At 48.1% G+C, this 15620-nt stretch overlaps 1 protein-coding gene across 1 annotated transcript in view; it reads right to left on the reverse strand.

The window, feature by feature from the left end:
• PLCD1 (phospholipase C delta 1) overlaps nucleotides 1–15620 on the reverse strand; it is a 54666-nt gene that overhangs the window by 21689 nt on the left and 17357 nt on the right. The window contains exons 4-6 of the mRNA XM_026652117.1: nucleotides 13388–13589; nucleotides 11758–11902; nucleotides 10334–10483 (exon numbers count right to left, since the gene is read on the reverse strand). Of these exons, the coding sequence (XP_026507902.1) occupies nucleotides 10334–10483; nucleotides 11758–11902; nucleotides 13388–13589 (497 nt within the window). The remainder of the gene's footprint in view (nucleotides 1–10333; nucleotides 10484–11757; nucleotides 11903–13387; nucleotides 13590–15620) is intronic.

Genomic DNA, 15620 nt, shown 5'->3' on the forward strand with positions numbered 1-15620 from the left:
ATGCAGTGTGATCCACCTTAAATTACCAGACATAACTACGTGTCCTATTAAAGGCTACAAAATTATCCAACTCTTTTTGAATATCTAACATCGCCCAATGGTCACAGAACAAGACTGGGAGTTAGGACAAATGGGATGTATTCCTGGCTCTGTTACTGCCTCGCGGAATGACCTTATGCAAGTCACTTAACCTCCTTCTGCCTCTGTTTCCTCATCTGTAAAATGTGGATAGGGAAACGTACACCGTTTTGTAAACTGCTTGAGAGCCATGGTTGAAAAGTGCTATATGCCAATAAGTGACAGCACATATTTGACCAAAGGATTCCACATGATCACGATGCACTGCTCAGTATGTTGGACAATGGTCAGGGTCCGCTTGGAAGATAGTCTGTGCTCAAACTCAAGGAGCGCTCTGGGTTTTTAGCACATCTCACAGACAGACTCTTTATAAGCAAAACAAAAAGATTAGGTGCCAGATCCCCCACTGGAGCAGATCAGCATCCTCCAATACAGCAATGCCAATTTGCACCAGCTGAGGAGCTGGCCCAAGACATTCAATTTTTGTATGATATGGCTTATCACAACCCACGAGAAGGTCCCGAGTGACTTGACCATGATCTACAAGTAGCAACACGGGGGAAAGATTTCTGATAGTAGAGGGCACTTTAGGGTCGGAAGCTGAAGCTAGATAGATTTAGACGAGAAACAAGTGGCAAACATTTAACAGTGAGGGTAATGAACCATTGGAACTATTTACTTAGGGATGTGGTGGAATCTCCATCACTTGCCGTCTTAAAACCAAGACTGAACATCTTTTTAGAAGTTCTGTTATGGCTCAAACAGAAGCTATGGGCCTGATGCCAGGATCACTGGGTGACATTCTCTGGCCTGTATTACGCTGGAGGGCAGGCTAGATGACCAGAATGGTCCCTTCTGGCCTTACAATGTATGAACTCCACTAGCACCCTCTGCGGCTCGTTACTTTTTTACTCAAGTGGGTTGGGATTTTCAAAAGCACTTAGCACCGGCCCACCTCTGCTCCCAGCTTGGGTGCTTAAGTCAGTGCTGAGGGTTAGGAAAATCCTACCCTCAGTGCACAGCATTGTCCTTATCTTCCCAAGGAAAGATGGAATCCACGAATAAACCACTCTGCTCGCTTTGGTATGATGCACTCCCCCATTCTTTTATGTCCTGCCGAGCACCCACAGTCTTAAATGTATTTATTCTCTCAACACCCCCCTGAGGCAGGGCAGTGCTCGTAGCCACATTTTATAGCTGGGGAACTAAGGGGCTAAGTGCCTTGCCCAAGGTCACACGGGATGATTGTGGTGGAGCAAAGAATTGAGCTTGGGTTTCCCAAATCCTCAGCTAACGCCCTAACCACTGAACAATCCTTCCTCTAGATTTCTGAGTGCTGTGATGGGAGAGGCAACAGTCATGCTGTTCTTAAATTACAGAGCTGTAGTAAACCAGGGATCTTTTTAAAGCAATCAAGCAGTTTTCAAAGAACATTATACTCTCTTTGTGGGTGACAGCGCATTGTACCGTGTCTCAAGAGAGACCAGCCTGACACATCAAGCAGTGATGTTGCAGGAGATTTTGCTGGCCTCACCACAAAGTCTGGCTTGAACTGAAATTTACCATTGAAACCTGATAAAGGAGCCAAGCTTTTTTTTTCTTTTTCTTTTTCTTAAGACATCACAAATAAGCTGTTTACTTTGGAACAACCCTCCTGGCACTCAAAGACTGCACAAAAGCTGCCAGCAGGAGGGTACCAATTACCAGGCAACATATGGCAGGAACAGACATCGCCCGTCCTCATCTGGGTATATTTCACTTGATTTCCTGCCACTGCTAGGGCCTCAGGGATTGGTGCACTCCAGCCCTTCCTATTCTTTGCCTAGGGCATAAAATAGTTGTGTCTCCTTAGGGGTGCAATATTTTGGTCTAATTGCAGTTGTTGGAGTGAGTATGCGGGTGCAGGTGGCCTGTGGTATACAGGAGGTCAGACTAAATGCGCTGGTGATCCTTTCATTTCTCTGCATTCATTTCAGGAGCCAGTTGAAATCCGTCCCCCTTTTTTAAACACTCTCCATAGAGCGTCCCTCTCTTTACACCTTCCTTACGCCCTGCAGTACTTTAGCATCCCCCTAGTCCTCTGTCCTTTCATAACATCTAGACCCTGCAGGAGAAATTCATCCCTGCACAGAGGCCTATGCACCACTTACATCCCACTCAAGCCTTCAAACAGGGGGCTTGTTAGGCCTCATGCTGGCACTCTCCACAAGGGTGAACTTCATCTCACTAGCGCAAGAGCCTTCTCCCATGCAGATTCTGGAGCAGCCTCTACTGTATATAAAAACTGTGTGTTGCTATTAGTTATTACCTCTTCGCCTCATTGGTGTTTTATCTCTGTGACGCTGCCTTTTTATCACAGAGCTCTCTAGGGAAGGGCATTTCAGGCCTCCTGGCCCCAGCCTCATTTCTGGGTCCAGAAGAAAGAAAAAGGATGGTCTTGTGATTAGGGCCATGGCATAAAATGTAGGAGATCTAGATTTAATTCCCAACTTTGCCACTGACTTTGTGCGAAACCTTAGGCAAATCACTTAATTCCTCAGCTCTCTGCCGGCAAGAAGGGACTAGTAATCTTTCCCCATTTTTTGAGTCTTTGAATCAAGTTTGGATGGTCTTTCTAAAAGATACGCTCTACCTCAAACAGAATTTATGGGCTGATGCAAGAATCAATGAAGCTCTCTGGCCTGTACCAGACTACTTGATCACAATGGTCCCTTTTTGGCCTATGAATAATGTCTTTCCCCTCCACCCCCCCTTGCCTATACCTCTTGATTTCTCTCTAATTCTGTTGTGATTTGGTATTTATCAGTGAGGGTGAAATTCCCCCTTCGCTGTTGGTAGGTCAGTCTTAAGTCCTATTTTGAGAGCTTAAGTGGCACACTGGTCTTGGTGCTACCCTCTTACACAGAGGTGAGGTTCATAACTGAGCTGTGTGAAGCATTTCAGGCTCCTGTTTCTGTAGAAGATGCTGTACTACAGTGGTCTCCAACCTTTTTACATCCAAAATCACTTTCTGAATTTAAGGGCAATCCAGAATCCACCCTGCCCCTTCCCAGAGGCCCCACCCCTTCCCCAAAGCCCTGCCCTACTCACGCCACCCCCCCCCAGGAGGGGGTGAAGGGTGCATGCTCTGGGAGGGAGTTTGGGTGCAGGAGGGGGCTCCAGGCTTGGGCAGAGTGTTGGGGTGCAGGAGGAGGTGCGGGGTGCTGGCTCTGGGAGGGGGGCAGGGCTGGGGATTGGGGTGCAGGAGGGACTTTGGGGTCCTGGCTCCAGGAGGGGGCTCAGGGCTGGAGCTTGGAGTACAGGAGGGGTTTCGGGGTGCAGGAGGGAGTTCGGGGTGCTGGCTCAGGGGTTGAGGTGCGACCTCCCGCTGAGCAGCACTTACCTCTGGCGGCTCCCGGTCAGTGGTGTAGTGTGGCTGCCGCTAAGGCAGACTCCCAGCCTACCTCGGTCCCACGCCGCTCCTGGAAGGGGCCAACGCGTCCCTGTGGCCCCTGGGGGGCGGGCGGCACATGGCTCCACACGCTGCCCCTCTCTGCAAGCACCACCCTGCACAGCTCCCATTGGCCACAGCTCCACGTTCCCAACCAATGGGAGCTGTGGGGGCAGTGCTTGCAGTCAGGAGCAGTGTGAGGAGGGAGACCTCTGTCCCCCACCTCCGGGGCCACGCTGGCTGCTTCCAGGAGCACAGTGGGGCCGGAGCAGGCAGGGAGCCTGTTTTAGCGGCAGCCCCGTTGTGCCGCTAGAGATCACAATCGACTGGGAGATCCTCTAGGATCGACCAGTTGATTGCGATCAACCGGTTGGTGACCACTGCTGTACTACAATAAAAGTTGCATTGAACCTAATTTCCATGAGGCATGTATGCTGAGCATTGACATACTGTCAGTCAGTATGTCTCTCTGGAATAAGAGATGCTGACATCCTGATTTTCAGTGGCTTTCCCCCAGGATGAAGTTTAAAAAACTAAACTCTCGTTACTGCAGTCTCGGCTTCCCTCCATGTGATATTAAGTAGTTCCTGCCAAACTATGCCTGAGGGGAAAGAGAATCAACTCATTAGTTCAGCTCTGCTGCACACGTCCTTTGTGCTATGTAGAAGCCTCAGCGTTCCTGAAATGCCTCAGTAAGTAATGGCAACTGGCAAGACTTGACCACAAAACCCACTTCGTTTACCTGTGGGAAGCACAAGGTCAAATACAACACAATATATCCTGAGAGGCAGCAGGATTGGGAGGCCATTTGGGGATTTAGTTGGGGATTGGTCCTGCTCTGAGCAGGGGGTTGGACTAGATGACCTCCGGAGGTCCCTTCCAACCCTGATATTCTAAGAAACTTCTTTCTTAGGGCTGGTCTACACTTACCCCCCAAATCGAAGTAAGGTACGCAAATTCAGCTACGTGAATAACGTAGCTGAATTCGACATACCTTACTTCGACCTTACCGCGGTTCAGACGCGGTCCACACGCGGCAGGCAGGCTCCCCGTCGACTTCGCGGTACTCCTCTCGCTGAGCTGGAGTACCGCAGTCGACGGGGATCACTTCCTGGTTCGATTTATCGCGTCCAGACCAGACGCGATAAATCGAACTCGGAACTTCGATCCGCAGCCGTCGAACTAACCGGTAAGTGTAGACTAGCCCTAAGAAACTCAGGACTAGAAGCCAGGGATAGAGAGTCCCGGCTGCAGAGCTAGCCACACGTCTGCCGGCCTTCTGGTCTCTCCGAGTGCAGCCCTGCATGTCTCAGCCCTCGTGCCTTTAGCCTTCCCTAGGGTGGAATCCTGTGATTCTCCTGCTCTCAGACCTCCGTGCTGCAATACCCTGCACATCCACCATGCTGAGTTCAGGCACTGGCGGTTCTACGCTGTGAGAGTCTGACCAGTGGCATACATGAGCTGACAGCCTTTTCGAACCAAAGTTATTTTAACAACAGGAATAAAGCATTTGTTGTCTTAAAATCCTTCTTCTCTAAACAGTCTACAGGCGTGTCTATCTTACCTAAAGCCCTATCATCCCCTGATGGTCACTTAGGCAGCCCTAACTTCTTCAGACTCCCCAGCAGGTCCCTGGTGTCACAGTCTGGTGCCCCCCACCCCCCCCCCCCCAAATATCCCTCCCCACCCCCTTTGACAGTGTTCCTTTTTAACTTGCCCGGGTTCTTCTGATCTCCTGTGTTCCCAGCCTTTCCCTGCCGTGGCATTGTCTCTTAACAACTCTCCGGCATTTGCTGAGAAGTGGCTTATCTTCAGCATTCGTTTCCGTCCTGCTTGTTTTTCCCAACAGCCCCTTTTAAACTCAACCAGTCTACGCACAAAGTAAACATCCCAATAACCCGGCCGACACACAGTATTCATAAGTTATTACAAAGTAGCTCCAAATGCATCACACACAGTTTCATAGATTCATAGGGACCATTAGCTCATCAAGTCTGAGCTCCTGTATAGCACAGGTGAAAGAGCTTTATACAGTTCTGTCACTGACCTGATACATAGCCTTGGGCACTTTACTTAACCTCTCTGTGGGCATGATCCTGGTAGGGGCTAAATTCAGGTGAGAATTAAAAGGGCTCAGCACCTTGTCCCAGTTTCCCCAGTGTGCAGAATAAAGATACTTTCCTACCTATCTGACAGGGGAGCTGTGAGGGTTAATGAGATACTGCTTGTCAAGGGCTCTGAAGATCCAATACACTAATTCTTATTACACCCTTATTTTGTACAGTGTCTTTCACGGAAATTGTCTCCCGAGCTGCTTTGCAGGGTGAAATAGCAATAACTGCACAATGAAGTTAAATGAGAAACAATGGCAGAGGATGGGAAAAATTAAGGGGCATCAGCAAGAGAGGAGGAGAGACATTTTCCGGTGAGGTTTTTAAGAGAGGCGGAGAGAGAGGAAAGTTAGCCCAGAAAGGAGGGGCTGCAAAGGCGGTTCCCTCCAACACTGGAATAACTTCGGGAAAAGACACAGAAGAGGAGCCGGGAGAGGAGGTAGAGGGATCAGACCTAGATTCTCTCTCTCTCTCACTCACACACCCACACACACACACAGAGCAATTTGCACTCCATTATACGTACTGGGTCAGGACTCAAAAGAAACACTGAAGGAAGAGGCTTTCACAGTAAGTTGCTTGACCAAATGGCCTGGTCCTGTGCCTTTCGGGGCAGCGCTGCTACTCTATGGATGGCACAAGCTCACTCCAGGTCTCACAGGGTATGTCTGCACAGGAATTAAAAACCCACAGCTGGCCCACGCCTGCTGACTTGGGCTCGCGGGCCTCGGTCTAAGGGGCTGTTTAATTGCGGTGCAAACGTTCCAGCTTGGGCTGCAGCCTGAGCTTTGGGACCCTCCTACTTTGCCCGAGCCCCAACATCATAAACAGCCCCGTAGCCTGAGCCCAAGTCAGCTAACATGGGCCAGCCGCGGGTTTTTAATTGCAGTGTAGACACACCACAGCGGACTGGGGATTGCAGGAGACTTGTGCAATGATGGCTCTGACTCGGGCAGATGTTCTGCCACTGAGGAGTGACTCAAGCCCAAGGAAGGTGAGATGGGCAGGGGGCCACTCCATGGAGAGTTAACAACTCTGAAGTGTTGAGAGGCCAGGGGGTCATGGTCATATGTCTTTCTGTATATGAGACGGTGGGCAGCAGCACTCTGGGCACACCAGCCCATAGAGCAATGACTTCTGGGGCAGCCCCTGAGAAGGGAGATGCTGTAGTCAAGGTGAGAAGCCATTGGCTAAATGCCTGCATGGGGATGTCAGGGTCACAGCAAGAGCTAGCCACTCTATCAATCTGGAGTGTTTTATGAGGACTCTTTATTATTTAACCCATCTGATTCCTCTAGTCGCCAACGACATTAACGAGTGCTTTATTTCAATTCCGGTGCTGGGCTGGCGAGGCCATTTTCTGCATGCTCTGTAGTTAGGATCACCCACCCGTGAGTTATTGTTCCATTCTGATCTAATTATTTCTTCCACTTGGCTCCCGAATGAGCTTTCTGAGAGACAGGGGGAAATAAAAAGCCAGGTGCCTTTCAGAATGGCAAATGAAGCCACTGGATTTTGTTCCTAGGTAGAGTGATGTTTTCCTCCCAGGAGGTCACGTGCAACATGATAAAGAACAAGCAAGACAAACTTAGAGAGCCTTATCAGGGAAACCTCCAGGGGAAGTATCAGAGGGGGAGCCGTGTTAGTCTGGATCTGTAAAAAGCAACAGAGTCCTGTGGCACCTTATAGACTAACAGATGTATTGGAGCATATTGGAGACGTATTGGAGACGTCTGTTAGTCTATAAGGTGCCACAGGACTCTTTGTTGCTTTCTCCAGGGGAAGATGGTTTCATGGAGAAGGAAGTTTCCATGGAGGGTGAACTAGTGGGGCTAGGATGGAATTATCCATTGTACATCTTTACCTTGGATGTGAGAATTGACATACCATGTGCCCAGCAATGCAAATCAACCATCCATCTGTATAAAGTGCCTAGCCCCAGTGCTGCTAGGAGACTGTTTGTGCTCCGGGCTGGTGGAGTGAAGAGTGGCTGAGGAGGTCAAACCCCACTATATGTGTGACTCTAGCCTCTCCTTTCTCCTCCAAGCCCCACAGCAGCCTTCCATGCTGGCCTATGCAGGGATGTTACACAGACTGGTTCCATGGCCCGTGGGGGTGCACTGGCATCTATGCAGCCATCTGCCAGTGGACCTCCCTGGGCAACCCCTGGGCGTAGCTTAAGTGATGCAGGGGCTTTTGCTGGCCCTTGGCAACAGGGTTAACTGCCCCTGATGTGAGTAGGCAATGAGATTACTTATGTGCATAAGGACTGCTCACATCAGTAACGGTTTGCAGGATTAGGACCTACCAAATTAGATACACACCCTGGACAGCACCGTCATTTATTAGTGCGAATCTAAACTGTGTCAACTTCCCTTTTCCTGCAGTGTGGTATATTTCTTTAAGTCCTAAAACTACCCAGCCAACGGATTCCATAATGATGCTTCTCCTGCTTTGCATTTTGTTTACAGCCTTCTAGCTGTTTGCCAGGGGTGGATTCCAAACTGAGAAAATAAATGGACACACTTTTTCCTAATAAAAAATTCACTGCCCCCTCCCTCTTGCCAGCTTTACTAGGAAGTGGAAAATCAAGGAAGGTTTTTTACGTATCAATTATAAATGAAAGTATTTTCTACAACAGTCAACAATTTGATCTTGAGAAAAGATTCTACTAGGCACACATGTTAGGCAGATGGAGGAATAGTACAGGAGGAAAAAAGTGAGGAATTATTTTGACACCACTATTTTTCCTTTTTTTAAAAAAAAGGCTGACTAGGCCAGATCTTTAGCTAATATAAATCAGCATAGCTCCATTGACGTTAATGCAGCGACACTGATTTACACCAGCTGAGGAGCTGGCCCATTGTCTATCAGAGGAGCCAGAGTGCACATCAGGTGGAGAGCAGGAAACAAAAATGTACAAAATGTCTTTGGTTTTTGTTTGATTTATTATTTCCCATTTTATTTGTTAAAGATTTATTTATATATATAATTTCCCTGGGCTACAAAGAGTTAACAGCCCTTTGAAAAGCAATCCGTTGATTTCAGGATTTTGCCCTGAGGGCAAACAAGGAGCCAGGAAGTGAGGGGAAAGCCAGTAACACAATCCCTCAAGAGCTTGCTTGTCCAACTCAGTCAAATCTTATTCAATCCCCAACCTCGGGGTGTGTCCTATTCCTGCACGAGCCATGGCACAGTCAGTGCTTAACTATGGAGTGAAATTCTTTTCCCTAATGCAAAGGTCCCAGGGGAACAATGGTGCGTTTATTCATAATAATAAATCCTGTTTATTATAGCAATGCCTAGGGATCAACCAAGAACAGGGCCCCATTTTACTGTACAAATACAAGGTAACGCTCCCAAATGCCTTAAAATACAGCAGAACACGAAGACGCCAAATTCCTATGGTATTTTTGACCGCTTTTCCCCCTCCCCTCTCTCCTGCACTGACCATTGGATTTTCCCCATCCACAAACTCCTCCCAGCACTTTCTGGGCCAATGAAGCTTTGGGTAAAAATAAGAGTTTAAAAAAGCATTCAAAATGCCCTAGTTAATCCATGGTCATTTTTGTCGCTGTATCTTCTCCACGTGCTGCTGTTTTGGAATCAGGCTGAAGTCTCATAGTGCGGGACAGATTCTCAGCTGGTATAGATCGGTGGTCTTGGCATCCAGGGAGCTACGCTGCCTCACTCCCAGCTGAGTGAAACTCTGGCTAATTGACTGCAACAGTTCTAATGAGTTCAGCTCTGTATTGAATTTATTAGCAGCATGGATAGGAGCCAGCCAAAGGCCCACAAGTGTTAACTCACTGACTTACCTCGTCAGTCTGCTGGGTCCCTTCCTCCCCTATCAGGCCTACGGGTCAGCTCCCCAAACTCATGGGCTGCACTGATGTGCAAGGATCTCTAGGCATGTGCCACTGGCAAGGGGCCTCCATGCAAAGGTCCATTGCCTCTGCACTGCCACCCAGCTCTCCCCCTCCTTGCAATCTCTTGACAACCAAGCCCCCATGCTCTCTATTACTCCCCAAGTCACCACTGCCCTCAGAATCTCTCTCAGTGGGAAGAGAGTCTGCAACATGACATGGTTTGCAGTAACCTGCACTCATTTTCCCCAGGCATGTTGAGGTAGGGAAGGGGAAGGGGAAATCAGTGCAGCATGGCTGTCTCAGTTACTCTGTCTACTCCCTGGGAACGGGCCAGAATCCTCATGGAATAGCTTCCAAGGGATTGAAGGGCAGCAGAAAACAAGCCAGTAAGAGCTTTCTTCTTTTTTCAATACAGAACAGTGCTGCTCCTCTATATTATAATCAAGCAGTGGTCAATTCTGCCTATTCAGAAGCATGGAGACAACTCCCCTAGTTACTTCTCCCAAGGAACTAGTCTTCACCTCATATACACTAAAACTAATTAGGATAACTCCAGTATCCAGAGGACATTAGGCCCCGGAAGGTCATATTAACCAAGTTCTGTGTAAGGTGAGCATATACAAAACAGACCTGTAATACCCAGCTGACTGGACGTACCCTGTGAGAAAGCAATTGCTAACAGGGCTGAAGACATTGTCTGGCCTCTGGACCAGAAGTTCCACAGAGCCTGTCTTCAACTGAGACTCCTCAGTGACTCTCCTTATCAAGGTGAGTGATATTACATCAGTCTGGTAAGAACGCAGGCCGTGTAACAACATACAAAGCAGTAAAGTAGCTCCACTCACCTCCGGCGAGGGGAAGTCTGATGTATTTCCATCAACTGGCATTACCAGCAGCATGTCCCCTAGGATTGTCTTCATGTGCTGAGCCATCATCTTCTGCTGTTCCAGGCTACAGTGGTTCTCCAAGGAAATGATTACCGGGTATGGAGAGGTCTGTGGTAGGACAGCAACATACATCATGGTTTAACTCTGGCAATCTCTTCCCTCCGTGTGTTACAAAACCAATGTGCTGCTAGCACTTTTCAAAAGGCACATTTCATTGGAAACTGGGGTGTTAACACAGCAGTACAAACGAGTTCAAATGCACATTCACTTTACACTATTTAACATTACACATTAACATAACATTACACATTCACAGCACTGTTTTGGTAGCCATCTACTGAAGCCTCCCAGGAAGCATAATCTAGAGGCTGGGGCACTGGACTGGGGGCAGGGTCTCAATTCCCAGCTCAACTGGTCCACAGACCTTGAACAAGTCGCTTAACTTTCCCTGTGCCTCAGTTCCCCATCTGTAAAATGGGGATAATGCTTCCTGACCTCAGAGGGGTGTTCTGGAAGTAACATCCATTAATGCCGGTGAGATGCTCAGATACGAGGGCAAGATAGATCCTATATCATCAAGTCATTTCTTCCTTTCCTGATAACGCATCTAACGGGTTTTAGGACCCCAGGGAAGTGCTACCCACTGTGCACCCTCCTGGATATTTCCTTGCAATGTAGGCTTCTGATTTCTGCGTCCTAAAATCCTGGGGAATACTGGATGTTGGCTCTAAAGGCAAATTAACTGAAGAAGAAGGAGCAAGCCTGAGTCCCCAGTGAGTCTGGAAGAACAACAGTCCTGGTATAAAGGATGACAGCCCAGGGCCTGCTATGCAAGGCACTCAGGTTTGATTGCTACACTCTGTAATTTACTCCCAGTAGGAAGAGAGAGGGAATATCTCCCACCAGTGCCTCACATGCACACACATGGATTTCTCTAAAACCTCTAGAGAAATACGGCTGAGCCATCAGACATCACAGCCAAGCTAAGCATGAACTGAACAGCCGAGTTAATTTGACTGCCTACATTTCCCATTGCCTACATGCATTATTGTTCTAATGTCTGGTTACTGGTAAATGTCTTCACTGTGGTAGGGGTCCGGGTCCCATCGCGCTAAGTTCTGCGCCCATGTGCAATGCAAAGACAATCCCTGCCCCAAAGGGCTCAGCATTTCAATAACCCTCAGGTGCTGCTCACTGCAAAGGGCCAGGCACAGGTATGGCAGCCCAGAAAGGGACCAATGAGAAATGGAAGTATGCAGGTTTCGTTCTGTACGCACAATGGAAAGCTGAATATTGCACTGGAGCGGAACGTCTGCCTGTTTGTTCTCAGGGAAAAGAAATGAAGCTGCAGGATACCTCCCCCCCCCGTCCTTTGTTCTTACTTTGAAAGCATAGTTCTTGATGGCCTTTATGGCGTCACTGAAGAGGATCTTGGAGGTGAGTGTGTAGCCATGATAAATGACAGGCTCTGAGTTAGGACCATCCCAGCAGTCCAGCTCCACACAGCGGCAGCCTTTGGTCAGGGCTCTGGAAACAAAGAATGGAGGCATTTGGGTTTTTCTCCCCCCTCCCCAAAATGGGACGATGTCGTATGTGGGCATTTCAATATACGCTGAAGGCTGATGGGTGGCTTTGACAAGTGCAGGGTAAGTGAAAACAGGGGAACTTGTAAAAGTGCAATGGGACTGAGGAGAGGGGCACTCAAGAGAGATCAGAGCAACTGAAAAGAGAGGCGCTCAGAGCAACTGATGAGCAAGCTCAGAAATGCATAAAGGAATCTGAGGAGAGGGGAGATGGGAAAAGCTCAGGGCAGCTGAAGACAAGGGGGATCTGAAAAGCACAGGGGGGTTGGAGAGAAAGGAGATTAGGGAAGCTCCGAGACGGTGAAGAGCAGATCAGGAAAGGCTGACTGGGCATAAAGAGAGTGGATCAAAGAAGCCATCAGTAGCTGCCACAATCAGAGAGGCCTAGACCATGTGCATTCTTCATGCAGATTTGACAAGGAGTTGGGGATGCATTTTCAAAGCTGTGCCCACTGATGTAGCTATGCGAACTCCACTGGCATTTAATGAGACTAAATCCCCTTTAGAAAGTTCACCCCACAGATTATACATCTTGAATGTGCACTCAGAAAGCCCCTGCCCTGCATTGTCTGGTTCAGTCATTTCCTGCCTTCAAATGTAAGTTCTTGTCTATATATATTCATCACTGTAGGCTTCTGAAGATGATCTTTCCACTTTTCTCTACAGAGGAGTATGTGTACAGTAGGCCATGTGTACAGTAATTCCCCATATGCTTAAAGTGACCCATCTCCTATAAGCACTGCTACAAGACCTGTGGGAACCACAGAGTTCACCACAATGGAAACAGGATTAAGTAATTTCCTGATATTGCAAAATGCATTCAAATAACCAGTGAAAGCAATTCACTGAGCTAAATCCTCTGCCCCCTCCCCATCGCTTTGACTAGATAGCTGCTGCTCCCCAACAATTCCATCAGGTAGGAAAAGAGCCACGGTAGCAGAGCACCTACTCAGTGTAACTAACGCTCACAATCTGGTCATGACTCACGTGATTTGGGGGGTTTCCTCCTGGAATCATGCTATTGCCTGAGAATTCAGCTTTCACTGAAAAAAGAGTAGCCCTCATGGCTGCAGAGAAATGCTTGAAAACATGACCCGTGAAGTCCCCAACTCCAGAAGACAAATACAAAGCATGTTACATTTATTAGTTTTAAAATCTCATTATTTTGGGGGCCTGACTCAGGATTATTGCACATTTAGGGTTGGCAATACCTCTCTGCTGGCTCAGCTACAGGGAAGTTTCTTGTTGGCTAGCCTGTTTGCAGCTGTTTGAGGTCACTCCAACATCTGGCCACTAGCTGGCAGACACAACAAGCAGCAATAAGGTTAGGGTCAGTTCATGCAAGGGTGGAATTGAACATTCTAGGATCAAGTCTGCCTGTATGTGTTCTGTATCCTGGTACAATCTGTGTTGAGAGATCCCCCTTTACCTGATATAGGCCTCTGTGCTACTGGGCCCTCTGATCTGGTCTTCCATTAGATAGGTATTGTGCGACGACGACACCAAGTAGTGACTGAGGGGCTGAGTCATGTCCTGGTAAACTTTACTGTGAGAGGAGTTGAATATGTTCCCCTCAGCAGACAGCAGATACATCAGGAAACCATCTTTGGTCATGATCTGTTGTTTCTTGGCTACCAGATAAAAGAAATATAAACCAGCGGTGAAAATATGACATCTCGGTACCGGAAGAATGTGAAACATCCTAAGGGTATCCTGGGCTGTGAGGCCCCTCAACACCACCTGCCCTAGTGTGAGGAAGATTTATCTGTGCCTTGCTGTGGGTCAGCTCTCTGCCACCACCAGGTTCTGGCTACACAAGCACTGCCTTCCAGGCCTCCACTCTCTCTGAACAGGTTAGCTAAAGGCACACACCAACCCCCAAGTCTTCAGAGCACTCCTTGTCGTGTCCAGCCCCTCCCAATGACCAGGCCTGCTGTTCCCAAAAGAGCAGTATACACCAGCTTGTAAGATTCAACTCAGGATCACCACTTTGCTTAACAACACAGCACTGAGATCTATTTACAGTGAAAAAAGAATAAGTTCATTCTCAAATTCAGACATTCCAGTGATAATGAGTAAGAATACTGGAAACAAATGGTTACATATAAAACAAAACCATAACATGCTTTCTAGAGACTAAACTTAACTAACAAGTTACCCTCTTGTCTAAAGAAGCTTATCTCACCCAAAGTTAACTCCAGTGGTTTCAGCCAAGCCTGGCTGAGATCCCTCTTTCATGAAGCAAACTCGCTGTCTATGTCCTAGGTGAAGGATGACAGATCTTCTTTGTCCCCCAAACAGACCAGAACAAGCCTTTGATGTGCACCTCCAGATGGGGTTCCACTCCCCACCCCCCACTGTTCACCTCTTCCTGCTATTCTTCTTGCTTTGAAGTTTTCACAATCCTTCATTAGCATTTGGTTCAGACTGGTGAGAGGAGATTCACCGTGAACCATACAGTGAATTGTCAGATAAACGTTCTTGTCTGACAGAAAACCTGTTTTTCACCTTTTCACCTGTGACTAGTCCCTAGACACAGGATGTAATTTTCAGTCAAATATTATGTGTAAACATAGCTCTTTACACAACATGCATACATGAGTTCATGATATCGATGACCAGTGTGACACTGGCTTTTATTTGAGAGCTCACAGGACATTATTTGGTGAAATAGAACGTACATACCAGACCCAGGGGATTCCTGGAGCCCCTCCGCCGCAGGCACCGAATTTCTTCTTTCCGGGTGGGGGGGTGCTCCACCCCCACTCCACCCGAGGCCCTGCCCCCACTCTGCCCTTTCCCCCAAGGCCCCACCCTACCTCCATCTCTTTCCGCCCCCGCTCCGCCCCCTCCCCCAGCGCCTCCCATCCGCTGCCAAACAGCTGATCGTCTGGGCCTGCCAAACAGCTGATCGGCAGGTGGCTGGTGGGTGCTGAGCACCCATTATTTTTTTTCATGGGTGTTCCAGTCCCGGAGCACTCATGGAGTCGGCACCTGTGCCCTCAGCACCCCTTGGCCAATAGACATTAAGAGATTTTTGGGTCACAAAGAACTAAATCCGAAAGGATTAATAACTGTACCCACAGATGCCTGCATACAGCTCCCACTGACTTCAATGAGCTGCCTATGCTGAATTTGGCCTTAGCGACACTAAAGATGTTAGTGTTGTTCAGTAGAAGCTGATAGTCCCCTTTGCCTGACAATGCTTTTAGAATAAAAAATGAACATCTAGCTTTATATCCCCTTCACATCCCTCAAATTCCCTAGGAAACACTAATAATGTAACGTTTGAGTAAACCAAGATTTGCAAAGGGCAAAAGTCAACGAAGTACAGCTGTACTGCCTTGACTAGAGGGTGCTCTAACTTATGCTGGGAACTGAACTGGTCCCCAGGCCAGTCCCAAAGCCAGGGAACCACACAGCTACTTTTGTCCCCACCCCACTCTCTGCTGCGCCAATGACCGCACAGACACAGCCCAGGATCATGGCCTTTTTGCTGTTTGGAACATTCAATCTAAGACGCTGCACGGTGGTTACTCATTTCATCTCCGAGCAGAAATAAAATAATTCCGTATTTGCTCTATTGAAATGCAGGTCACTTAACTGGCTGCCTAAATATGGATTTAGGTGCCTAACTATATTTCGGTACCCAAGTTTCAAAA

This window comes from Terrapene carolina, unplaced genomic scaffold (genome assembly GCF_002925995.2).
Source record: "Terrapene carolina triunguis isolate 2854851 unplaced genomic scaffold, T_m_triunguis-2.0 Scaffold111, whole genome shotgun sequence".
NCBI classification, from domain to species: Eukaryota; Metazoa; Chordata; order Testudines; family Emydidae; genus Terrapene; species Terrapene triunguis.